The sequence below is a fragment of the Microtus pennsylvanicus genome, chromosome 5 (genome assembly GCF_037038515.1).
Source record: "Microtus pennsylvanicus isolate mMicPen1 chromosome 5, mMicPen1.hap1, whole genome shotgun sequence".
Lineage (NCBI taxonomy): Eukaryota > Metazoa > Chordata > Mammalia > Rodentia > Cricetidae > Microtus > Microtus pennsylvanicus.
Window position 1 is genome coordinate 109,956,830 of NC_134583.1, and position 11,957 is coordinate 109,968,786.

The 11,957-nt window shown below is 42.3% G+C and overlaps 1 protein-coding gene across 1 annotated transcript; it reads left to right on the forward strand.

Annotated features, from left to right (window-relative positions):
* The first annotated feature begins 10,831 nt into the window (after positions 1-10,831).
* On the forward strand, positions 10,832-11,527 carry Tpd52l3 (TPD52 like 3). Its single transcript, XM_075975062.1, has one exon. The coding sequence runs from the start codon at positions 10,832-10,834 to the stop codon at positions 11,525-11,527; it is 696 nt and encodes a 231-aa protein (XP_075831177.1).
* Positions 11,528-11,957: the final 430 nt, after the last annotated feature.

The following is an 11,957-nucleotide window of genomic DNA, read 5'->3' on the forward strand; positions in this document are numbered from 1 at the left end:
GTCTATCCGTGTCCTTGTTCCCACTCAGCACGTCTTTCCGTGTCCTTGTTCCCACTCAGCATGTCTATCCGTGTCCTTGCTCCCACTCAGCACGTCTATCCGTGTCCTTGCTCCCACTTAGCATGTCTATCCGTGTCCTTGCTCCCACTCAGCATGTCTATCCGTGTTCCTGTTCCGCTCATGTTTAAGCAGCCATACTGGTGAGAGCCCATGGGTGTAGCCTCTTCTGACATCTCTTGGAGATACAACCTCACAGCAAACTTCTAGCTCCTCTGGTTCTAAAATATTTCCACTCCCCTCTTCTCCTGGATCTTAGGAGCAGGGGATGTAACCCCCTTAGGACTGGGCTCCACAACTCAGAATTGTGATTGGTTGTGGTTTTCTGTAATAGCTTCCATTTGTTGTAAAGAGATGGGTAAATATTTAGGATGTAGTTAGGGATTGTGCTGGTTAAGTAAAGTGGTGGTTGTAGTTTCTCTTCCAAGATCCATGACTTCACTAGCCCTGGGTAGCTGGCTAGGTTTCCATCACCAGGCATAATTTCTCTTGTGTTAAGTGGGTATCTCCTTCTTTTTTTTTTTTTTTTTTTTTTTTTTTTGGTTTTTCGAGACAGGGTTTCTCTGTGGCTTTGGAGCCTGTCTTGGAACTAGCTCCGTAGACCAGGCCGGCCTCGAACTCACAGAGATCCGCCTGCCTCTGCCTCCCGAGTGCTGGGATTAAAGGCATGTGCCACCATCGCCCGGCGAGTTATCTCCTTTTTAACAACAAGAATGTGCTTTGTGTCCTTTCTTGTTGGACTATCGTTGAATTGCCAGCCCCGAAAAAATGACTTAGAGACTTATTAATTATGAAAGGTTGGCCTTAGCATAAACTTTTCCCAGTAGTTCTTTTTTTTTTAAGATTTATTTATTTATTATGTATACAGTATTCTGTCTGCATGTGTGTCTGCAGGCCAGAAGAGGGCGCCAGATCTCATTACAGATGGTTGTGAACCACCATGTGGTTGCTGGGAATTGAACTCCGGACCTTTGGAAGAGCAGGCAATGCTCTTAACCACTGAGCCATCTCTCCAGCCCCCAGTAGTTCTTACAACTTAAATTAATCCATATTTTTTAATCTATGTTCTACCATGTAGTTTTTACCTCTCCCCCATTCTGTGTGCCCAACTCATTCTACCACTTGGTGTGTCTCCTCTTCCTCTCTCTGCCTGGGAGTCCTGCCTGTCTCTCCTGTCTAGCTAGTAACCATTCAGCTTTTTATTACACCAATCACAGAAACACATCTTCACACGGTGCACAAATATTCTGCAACATTTCCCCTTTTGTCTAAATAAAAAGGAAAGGTTTTAATTTTAACACAGGAAAACTATATACAATGAGAACCATTATCAGACAAGAATTGCATTTACAATGCTTAGTCCACAGGTATTTGGCAAATTTGGAGAAAATACTATATTATCTATGCTATCTTAGTGAGTCCAAAGTTTTATATCTAAACCATTTTTATCATAACTTCTATTGCCATCCCAAAATGTCCTTTTAAACCTTAAAACATCTTTTTAGATAAACAATGTGAGCATTTGTTTCTTAACCTTATAAATGTTATATCTCTTATGTCAATTTTTTAAAATTTATTAATATGGAAAACTGTATACTAGCTCCATCAATGACCTGAGGATATGTTACCTGAGTAATGTAGGGGTAGCCCCAGCCAATCACCTTGCTTGTAGGGCGGGGTCACCTGAGGATATTTTTTACTAATAAATATTGCTGGTGTGCTCTTCCCCGACCCTTCTTCTGCTTTCCTGTTCTCCTCTGGAACCACGGGTTCTATGAGTCTTTCCCTAATTAAAGCTGAATATATTCTTATAATTTCTGTCCACCTTCATTTACACGGACACAGAGTAAACAGGAACTGTTTTTTTTTTTTGAGTAGTTGGGTGTGGTGGTACACACCTTTAATCCTAACACTTGAGAGGCCAAGGTAAATTGACCTTTGAGACTTCAAGGGGCAGAGGTAGATTGACCTCTGTGACTTCAAGGTGTGGTAGCACACGCCTTTAATCTCAATGCATGGGAGGCAGAGACAGACAGATCTCTGTGAGTTCAAGGTGTGGTAGCATACACCTTTAATCCCAGCACTGTGGAGGCAGAGACAGGCGGACCTCTGTGAGTTCAAGGACAGCCTGGTCTACAGAGTTATTCCAGGACAAAGATATACAGAGAACCTGTCTCAAAAAATAAAAGTAAAAATAAAGAAAAAGAGTTAAAATAAAGCCACACAAAGATGGAAAATACACAAAGAATCTTGATACTGTGTGCTATTATGCTGTCTTTGAATTGTTTGAATGCTGAGGAAGGAGCAAGAGCTGCTAAAAGATATTTGTTTATAAATGCTGCTGAACTAATCCAACATAGATATTTTGAAAATACCTTGACTTCAGAATTTGAATCTAAGGATATGATACTTGGGAAAAGAGATTCTTCTTTTGTTTTCACAGAGGATGAGATCCTGTGGATTGCTTCTATCCCAATATGGTATGATAGACAATGCCCTCCTGAAAGGTTGCTGTGAACACCCTCAAAAAATTACTTTGCTCAACTGCTGACTGAGAGGAACCTAGCACACAGGTTACACCATGAAAGATCTAATTAACAGTGTCCCCATTCAGCACGAAGCAGTTTGGAGAGAAATAACTTCGCCCATATTCCCAAATATTGTTTATAAATGTTCTTTTACATTTAAAGGGGAAATTATATAGATATGAATAATTTACATTGGTATAAATTTTACTCTATTGATTTAAATTTAAGGTCAATGTTATATATATGTATATATATGTATATGTATATATATATTTCTGATCTTGATTAAGGTATTGTGATAGTGTAGTTCATTAAAAAATGTAATGTATATAGGTTGTTAATGGATAATCATCAATAATAGTCAAGCTTGTAGTCATGTTAGTTAGACTTTCTAGATGTGCATCATATATTTCAAATAGGCATTCTTTATATCTTTCAAAGACTACAGAATATGGCATTTAATGTTTTAATAACTTAAGACTTTTCATGACAATGAGACATGTCTGCTCCTGGCAGCACCAATCTACTTCAAGAGGAAGATGGGCATCAAAGGGTCTCCTTAGGGAGTTGGTTAGCCATTTGGGCAAGAAACTGCTCTTGCCTGGACTGATGCATGAACTGAACACAAAGAACCCACAGAAAGAGGACTGCTGAACTTGCCTAAAGGTGAGATGATCTTTCGGGGTTCCTGACTTATGAAAGAGTCTGCGAGACATTCTGCAGGACACAGCAGATAGTGACTGAACTGCCTTTGAAATTTCCTGCTTCATGGAAATGTCTGCTGGAAACTATGAGCCTGTAGGCCGAAGATGGATGCCCCAATGGTACAGAGGAACTTTGGGTGACTGTACAGGCAGCGAGATGTCTCTGTCATTTCTAGAGTTTTGTAAGCTGCTTACTTCTCATATACTTAGGTAATATTATATCCTTCTGGAGTCTTTGATGGAGTTGAAGAATAGATAGTTATAGTTGTTTTCCTTTGTTATGATAAAAGATAAAAATAGATGTAAATATTGTAACTGTAATTCTTACTTGATAACTGTTTTATTATATGCAATTTTGCTATGTTAAAGTTAAAGCCCTTTTTTTGTTTAAACAGAAAAAGGGGAAATGATGGAGGAAAGTCATTGGTTAATAAAGAAACTGCCTTGGCCCATTTGATCGGACAGCCCTTAGGTGGGTGGAGTAGACAGAACAGAATGCTGGGAGGAAGAGGGAAGTGAGACAATCGCCATGCCTCTCCTCTCTGGGTCAGACGCGATGCATCCAGCCACCAGGTTAGATATGCTGAATCTTTCCTGGTAAGACACCACCTCGTGGTGCTACACAGTATTAGAAATGGGTTAGTCAAGAAGTGAGAGTTAGCTAATAAGAGGATAAAGCTAATGGGACAAGCAGTGTTTAAATGAATACAATTTGTGTGTTGTTATTTCAGGGCATAAGCTAGCCAGGCGGCCAGGAGCTGGGCAGCAGGAACGCAGCCCACAGCTCCTTCTACATCCCACAATACTTGCCCTAACCAAGGAAGCTTGAGAAGTTAGGTACTCACAATGCTAAGTGGCAGTTCCATAGTTCTTGCCCATTACACTGACAATTACACAAAGCAGAACTGGCATGCCTTTCCAGACACTGAAAACAGCTGTGGAGTTCTGTTTCCTGACATCTGACGGCTTTTGAAAGCCAAATGAATAAACCTGAGATACTAACAGCAGGACCTCTGCCAGCTCAAGGAAAACCCAAACTAGAAAATGGCTTCTTTACCCAGGAGCCACCTAAGAAGTGGGAAAGCAGCAGGAAAGCAATGAACTTCCAGGCAGAGTGAGCAGAGGATGTGGGCAAAGGCTTGGGAACAGGAGAATATGAAGAAACTTACAGTTTGTAGACATGCAATTAACTGAGGCTAGAAGCCCAGGAGTCCTGGGAAGTGGTAGGAAACGGGGCTAGAGAAGGGAGATCTTAAAATAGCATCAGGACATATTTCAGGAAAGGGAAGTCTAACTGTGAATAAAATCACTTATGCCTACAACATTAAGTATAAGCATGAGAATATACTTTAGATGAGCTTGAGCCTTGGGGAGGAACATTGGAGAAGCTAAATCACCCAGTGTTTCAGGAAGTGTCCATCAATTATCAAATATATAAATATATTCAGATTTAGGCACATCATAAAATACCACACATCAGCGAAAATGAATGAACTACAGGGACAATATCAACATGGATGGATCTTGGCAAGTCTGGAAAGAACACATAGATATGATTCAATTTATAGATGGTTTAAAACCAGGCACAACTATTTTTCTTTTTTTTTTGTTTTTCGAGACAGGGTTTCTCTGTGGCTTTGGAGCCTGTCCTGAAACTAGCTCTGTAGACCAGGCTGGTCTCGAACTCACAGAGATCCTCCTGCCTCTGCCTCCCGAGTGCTGGGATTAAAGGCGTGCGCCACCATCACCCGGCAACCAGGCACAACTAAATAAAACATTTTCTATTGGCACATAGGTGGTAAAATAATGAAAAGAAAAAAGGAATGGCTCATCTAAAATTTTGGTGCAATTAACTGGGGAGAAGGAAAGATAACAAGAAGGGCATGCAAAGAACTATGAGATCATCGAAATATGCCATTTTCTTAGACGAATGGCTGCTAAGAAATTGCTTGCTGATAACCATCAAAGGTACATACCTATTTTGTATGTATGATACATTTCAGAAAGTTTAAGATAAAGATTTTTTTTGAAAATGAGGTTTTTTTCTTTTAGCTTAGGAGATTAATATCCCAAGTTTGCAAATAATAACTGAATATCCTCAGAAAATAATCCTCTAGGCAATGTCACTTCATGGGACATTGTCTCAAATATGTTAATAGCTTTTTGTGTGTCTGAAAGGCTGAACTTCAAAACCAGGGCCAGTGAGCTACGTGCTTAGCCCTCACAATACTCATTTCTTGCTCCTACCCCTGTGTGTGTGTGAGAGAGAGAGACAGAGACAGAGACACAGAGACAAAGAGGAAGGGAGAGAGAAAGAGAAGGAGAGAGGGGGGAGGGAGTGAGAGAGGGAGGGATCTGGTTAGCCTTACCTATCAATTTAATGTAATCTAGAAATATCTGGGAAGAGAATCTCAACTGATGCATTGTCTAGATCAGACTGGATTGTGGATGTCTGTGAGGGATTGTCTTGACTGTTAACTGATGTAGGAAGTCTCGGGCTACTATGGGTAGCACCATATCCTAGGACCATATCCTAAGCTGTATATGAATGCCAGCGGAGCAAAAGCCTTCCTGCCAGCCAGCCAGCAGGATCCTTCGTGCTTCCTGCTGTGCTTCTTTTGTTATGAAGTAAATGGTGAAAGGTAATGAATGCTGTGTGGGATACCAAGCAAGTCTGTCTGCAAGTTCCTGCTTTAATACCACATTGTGACCTGCAGTTCTGTGTAAAATGTGACCTTTCCTGCCCAAAGTTATTTTTGGTCAGGGTATCTGTCACAGCAACAGAAATGAAACTAGAAAAGTGTATGATGTATATGTATATGATATATACATGTATTGTGATGTATATGTGTGTGCATATTCATGTATGTGCATGCCAAGACACATATGTGAAGGTCAGTCTTTGCCTTCCACCCTGTTTGATGCAGGGCCTCTCCTTTGTTGTTCATTGTTGCATATACCAAGCTGACGGGCTCACAAGTCTCAGGGCATTCTCCTGTCTCCACCTCCCATCTTGCTGTAGAAACACTGAGCCCAGCTTTCACATGGGTTCTGGGGATTCGAACTCAGGTTCACACACTTGTTTAACAAGCACTTTGCATGTTAAGCCATCTCCCCAGACTTCTGATTTCCTTCTCAAGAATATTGAGGATTGGGTCAAGCAGTGGTGGTGCACATCTTTAATCCCAGCACTCGGGAGGCAGAGCCAAGTGAGTCTCTGAGTTCAAGGCAAGTCTGGTCTATAGAGCGAGTTCCAAGGCAGCCAGGATAACACAGAGAAACCCTGTCTCAAAAAAAGAAGGAAAGAAAAAAAGAAAGGAAGAGAGGGAGGGAGGAAAAGAGGGAGGGAGGAAGGAAAGGAGAAAGAAAGAAAGAAAGAAAGAAAGAAAGAAAGAAAGAAAGAAAGAAAGAACGAAAGAAAGAGAAAAAGGGAGAAAAATATTGAGTGAACCATGTGAAAATATTAACAATACCTAGGGCATAGTAAGATTAGCTGTCTCTATTTGTGGTTGTTTTAATTTTGTAAGTTGGCATGTAAAATAAAGAGTTTCATTGTGGCATTTCCATACATAAATATCAATATATTTTGTTCTTCTTCAGTTAGTTCTATTTTTATAGCAGAAATGAACAAAAAAACCACTTCCTCATCTTTCTTCTCTCTTAGAATGGGAAGAAGAAAGAATAACCGATCTCAGCTGCAGTAGAACCAAGCAGCCGCGCTGACGTCTACTGCTGGCTGATCACGACTGCATCGCTCCAATTTTAAAACACCCACTTCGTGTGGCATTTCCGCATTCCTAAAATCAGAATTTCATCTTAGAAACTAATGCGCAATTTAATATTGTTGGGCTTTCCTTCTAGAAACCTCTTATTAAAATGAAGATGTGTCTGATAATTGGTTGTGCCCCCGGATTGAGAAAATAATTATATGCTGTTGCCATAGCAGGCACGACAGTTTTGAGACAGGAATAGCTAAGCTGCTAGCGAGTGTAGTTCAGGGTGTGGTGGTTTTTTTTTTTTTTTTTTTTTTTTTTGCATTGCATTGCAGCAAATCCACCACAATGATCCTAACCTTTAAGAGGTCTGGAAGTTCTATTAATAGCCTTTGTATCTCCAGGCACCTGCAGCCTCAGATACAAGGAAGTCGGAATGCTCTGGCCTCAATTTGCCAGCTCTAACCCCTCAATGCTGAGCTTCAGGACTTTAGCATCCAGGCACATATAAACGCTGTTCACGCACGCATGCACACACACAACCCCCACTCTGACTCTCCTCCTAGTTACTTCTGGGAGTCCTCGCTGCTCATGGTTAACCCTTCCAGTGTCTCAGTTCTCTCCTTAGGCAGATAAACACCCTGTAGCCAGCCACTGAAGAGAGGGATGCCTGCCAACATTCGGAACCCTGCCCTGACAGAACCGGCCTCCTGGTACTCGAGAGCTGCATAGTCTGGAGATAATCTTTCCTTCTCACTAATGAGCCATGCAATGGAAAACATGCCACTAGCCCCATTGAACACAGCATGGGCTCTGCCTCTGCTGGAAAGGCTTGCAACGCAGGCAGATATAGGTAACAGAGGGTCATGAGAACCCAGTGACAAACTCAATCCTGTCCAGCCCCTGCTCCCTTCTAAAGGGTCCTCTGAATTCCAGGTCATAAGGAGAGAAACATGCCAAGCTCATTTTCCCTTGACAGAGGCAGACAACCTATATGTACTGCATGTAAAGAACCAAATCTTTTCTGACTCAGAGGCCAGCTTTGTCTACATTCTTACACTCCCCCTCCGGGCTCATTTTCCACAATGCTCTCCTTTCCCAGTACATACAGAGGAATCTCTGGTCCAAATGTCTGGATAGGAAGGCTCTCTAGTAGAGGGGATTGTTTTGCATTTATATTTAGGAATTTTTATTGATAAAATAGATAGGTTTCTATACATAGTAGAAAATTTTTCTTTAAAGTTTTATTTACTTTTTACATTTAGAGAGACTTCTATAAATCCATCACTCTTAAGAGGTAAATAATTTACTAAATGTAGGTCATCAACAGCTTTGGCTTTGTTATAAGCAAAGGATAGAAAAACCACCATTTCCTGAATTGATTGTTGGTGTTGCCTAAATAGATTCAAAAAGTTTTCATTAGTTTCTGATGAGGAGTTTTGTGTCTTTTTATATCACACAGATTATTTCACTGTTTGCTACTTTTACACCTTAAAAGGATAGCTTTTAAAAACAACTCATTAGGAATTATATTAATGAAGGAATCAATTAGGAATTAAATTAAATGAAGTTTAGTTTGGTAGATGTATCTTGAAATATAAATGTTTCTGGATATAGTTAAACAAAAGCCTAGGTCCCTGGGTCCCTGGGTCCCTGGGTCCCTGGGTCCCTGGGTCCCTGGGTCCCTGGGTCCCTGGGTCCTTATTGAACTCAGCAAGCAATGCTCTTAACCACTGAGCTATCTCTCCTGCCTTTCCCTTCTGTTGTCAGTATAGGGCACAGGACCTCATTGCAGATTGTTGTGAGGCATTATGTCGTTGCCAGGAATCGAACTTGTTACCTTTGGAAGGGCAGCCAATGCTCTTAACCACTGAGCTATCTCTCCAGCTCTTCTTTCTCTAGCCAAAAGAGGTTGCCTTGGCCTTGAGGATCAGAGGATAAGGTTTCCACTACGCCACTTACTGATCTCGGTTTATGCGGGAGGTGCGTACGCTGCCGGCTAGGGGCCCTCCTTTGTTTGCTATGCCTGGATCTGGGATTTGGAAACAAGTGTTCGAAAAGGGCCAACCCGGTTTTCCTAGGAGAGAATAAAAATTATTGCATCAAATAGAATCAAAGCTAACAAAGAATTCATGTTTTTAATCGAAGAGGAGGGAAACATAAATACAAGAAAATGGGCAGTGAGGTCAGTGGTCTAAACAATCCAAGGAGGAAAATATCAGGTGGAAATTCTGACCCAGTAATTTGAAATATCAATTCTGAATGATCAATGTATGGTCCATGTCAACTAGTTTAATCCAGGGACTTCTCACTTTGAAAACCTTTCATTATCAGCTGTGGATGAGCAGAGTGCTGTCAGAGACTGGAAGTAGTTTTGAAACCGCTAGAGTTTAAACCAGGTAAAGAAGGAAAAGTCTATCCAGGAAGAAACGCTGTTTAGGGACGGGGCATGTTACTGTATTTTTCAAAATTTCATACATATAGCCAAATCCCACCAGTCTTTATACTCTCAAAAAAAATTATCCTTTTATAAACCAGGGAAGCACACCTCCCTAGTAAAATAATAATAATAAAATAATAATTATTATTATTATAAGAATTATGAGGTGGGGTAAAAGGCTTATTGAATATAAACCCGAGAGGGCTAACGTTGGCTAAGATGTAGACACACAGACATGGGCACAGCAAATTCCTTAAGTGTGTGGAGGGATGAATTATGTTCCACAATGTCATGCTCGCAAAGATGAGCAGACTGTTCTACAAGATCATCAGCTCTATGACTTGATAAGGGTATTTCCTGGGAACAGGCAACCAGACAAGGAGCTACAGGATACTTGACACATGCCTTCCCTGGATTAGTGTTCTGATTCCTCTGCCCGTGAATTACAAACTCTGGGAGAACTGAGGGAAGAAGCTGGCTACCCTCTCAGACTCCATCTAGTTGACTCTGGTTTGCTGGTCGGACTAGCTCCCACAACCGGCAACCGTTAAAAATAGCCAGACTTGTTTTCAGAAACATGAAGAGATGCAGTATGGAAAATAAAACAATCGCAGTATTAAAAATCCATGCTGACATTGCAAATGCTTTATCCCTAAATTCTCAAGGTCTTTGCTTTCAATGAGCTTAATTCTAAAACAAAGCAAAACCTAAGCCAACCCCACTATTCCAGGCTTATTGTTCCCATCCACTCATGGCTGCCCAGACTTACTCTGAACGCTGCCTTGCAGTCCCCTGGCACTCCTGATACTTCACTGAGATTGTATTACCCACTACTGATTACTTTCAAATCTATCTTAAGAGTCCATGGTTTCTCAGGGCTTTTTCGGAAACCTGGGTCAAGAAGACGGGGAGGTAGGCAAGTCTGGAGGCTTTGAGTGCTACACTCCGTCTTACTTACTTGTATTATGTGCTGGATTTCCTCTCAAATTTCTGTTAGAGTAACTGCTTATTGATTTCCAGGGGTCTGAAAAACTCTCGTGTGGTAGAAAAGTGACGCCACACAATTTGATGTGTACACCCGGCCTATGTCACTACTACTAGAGGAAAAGAGATTTCTCTCAATAATAATCTGAGCTCTGCCTACCTCACAAGGTCCTTGTGATGTAAAAACAAGCCCCTGAAATACCTCCACAGAGCATTCCGTAATTGAGAGAGGTGCTGAATGACTGGCAGCCCTTTGGGCCGGAAGTCCCACCTCTGGGACTTCCACCTCCCGCACATCCAACCCCCACCAACAGGAAGTGGATCCCCACCGGAAGTGTCCACTCCTCGCAAGGACGTAGACTCACTAGCCAGCCAGCCCGCCCAATGAGTTTTACTTCCCAAGATATGGAGCTGGCTCACCTAGTGTCCTGTCCCACTGGTGAGAATTCTGAGCCTGCAGACCTAGACTGCAACTCCACCAGCCCCAACTATTTGTCCCCAAACCAAGAACAGGACTCTCTCTACCAAGAACTGGACCTGGATTCCCTGGATGAAGATGTTTCCCTGTCTGTTGCCGAGGCCATGACAGAGACGTCTGTATCCACCTCTGAATCCCACCCAGCTTCAGAACCGGGTTTGTCAGAGGCGGAACAAATGGAGCTCCAATCTGAGCTCACTAAACTGGAAGAAGAGATCCTCGCATTACGCGATGTGCTGGCAGCCAAAGAGAAGCGGCGTGGGGAACTCAGGAGGAAGTTAGGCTGCATGGCCTTGATGGGACTGAGGCAGAATCTGTCCAAGAGCTGGCATGACGTCCAGGCCTCCAATACCTGCATGAAGCAGAAGACTTCAATGGCCCTGTCCTCTGTGGGCTCTACCATCTGCAGGAAGCTTGAAGACATGAAGAATTCGTCTGCTTTCAGGTCTCTTGAAGGGCTGATGGGGACAGTCAAGTCCAGAGTTGCAGGTGGCAGAGAGCTTGGCAATGGCCTCCTTTCTTCACCAGCTAGTGGCAGTGATCCACACTCAGTTCCGGGGAGTGGGTGTGAAACTGTTCCAGGACTTGGAGATCAACTGCTTTCTGTCCTGAAGCCAGAGTGAGCCCTTTGTTAGCCTTGCGTGGCTGCCAAACCGGCCCAGAAGCCCTCTTCCTTCGTCACACTTGCCAAACAAAAACCAGCAAATAACCAGCGATGGTAAAGCTATTATAATTCCGGATGAGGGCACAGTTCAGTTTCGATGACAGGCATGCCCGTTTGTGAATAGATATTTGCTGCTCTTCAGTGAGAGAGAAGCCCACGTTTTACAGTAGTGATTGACACGAGTTTCTAGAAGAAATGCATCCCTTAGCTTTTCTGAGGTTACTTTTAACGGACAGGACAATGGGTCCAGAGGAGTCGTAGACCAGATCCCAAACCCTTTGGACTATTAGCCTGTTAGAAGGCCAGAGAGATTTGTATTTGGGGTTGTGGAAAGGTGTGAAATAACCTGGCTATATAGTCTTCCCATTTCCTTCAAGCACCGCTTGACC

Excerpts from the sequence above, each read along its gene's own strand:
- Tpd52l3 (XM_075975062.1), top strand. The coding sequence starts at position 10,832 with ATGGAGCTGGCTCACCTAGTGTCCTGTCCCACTGGTGAGAATTCTGAG.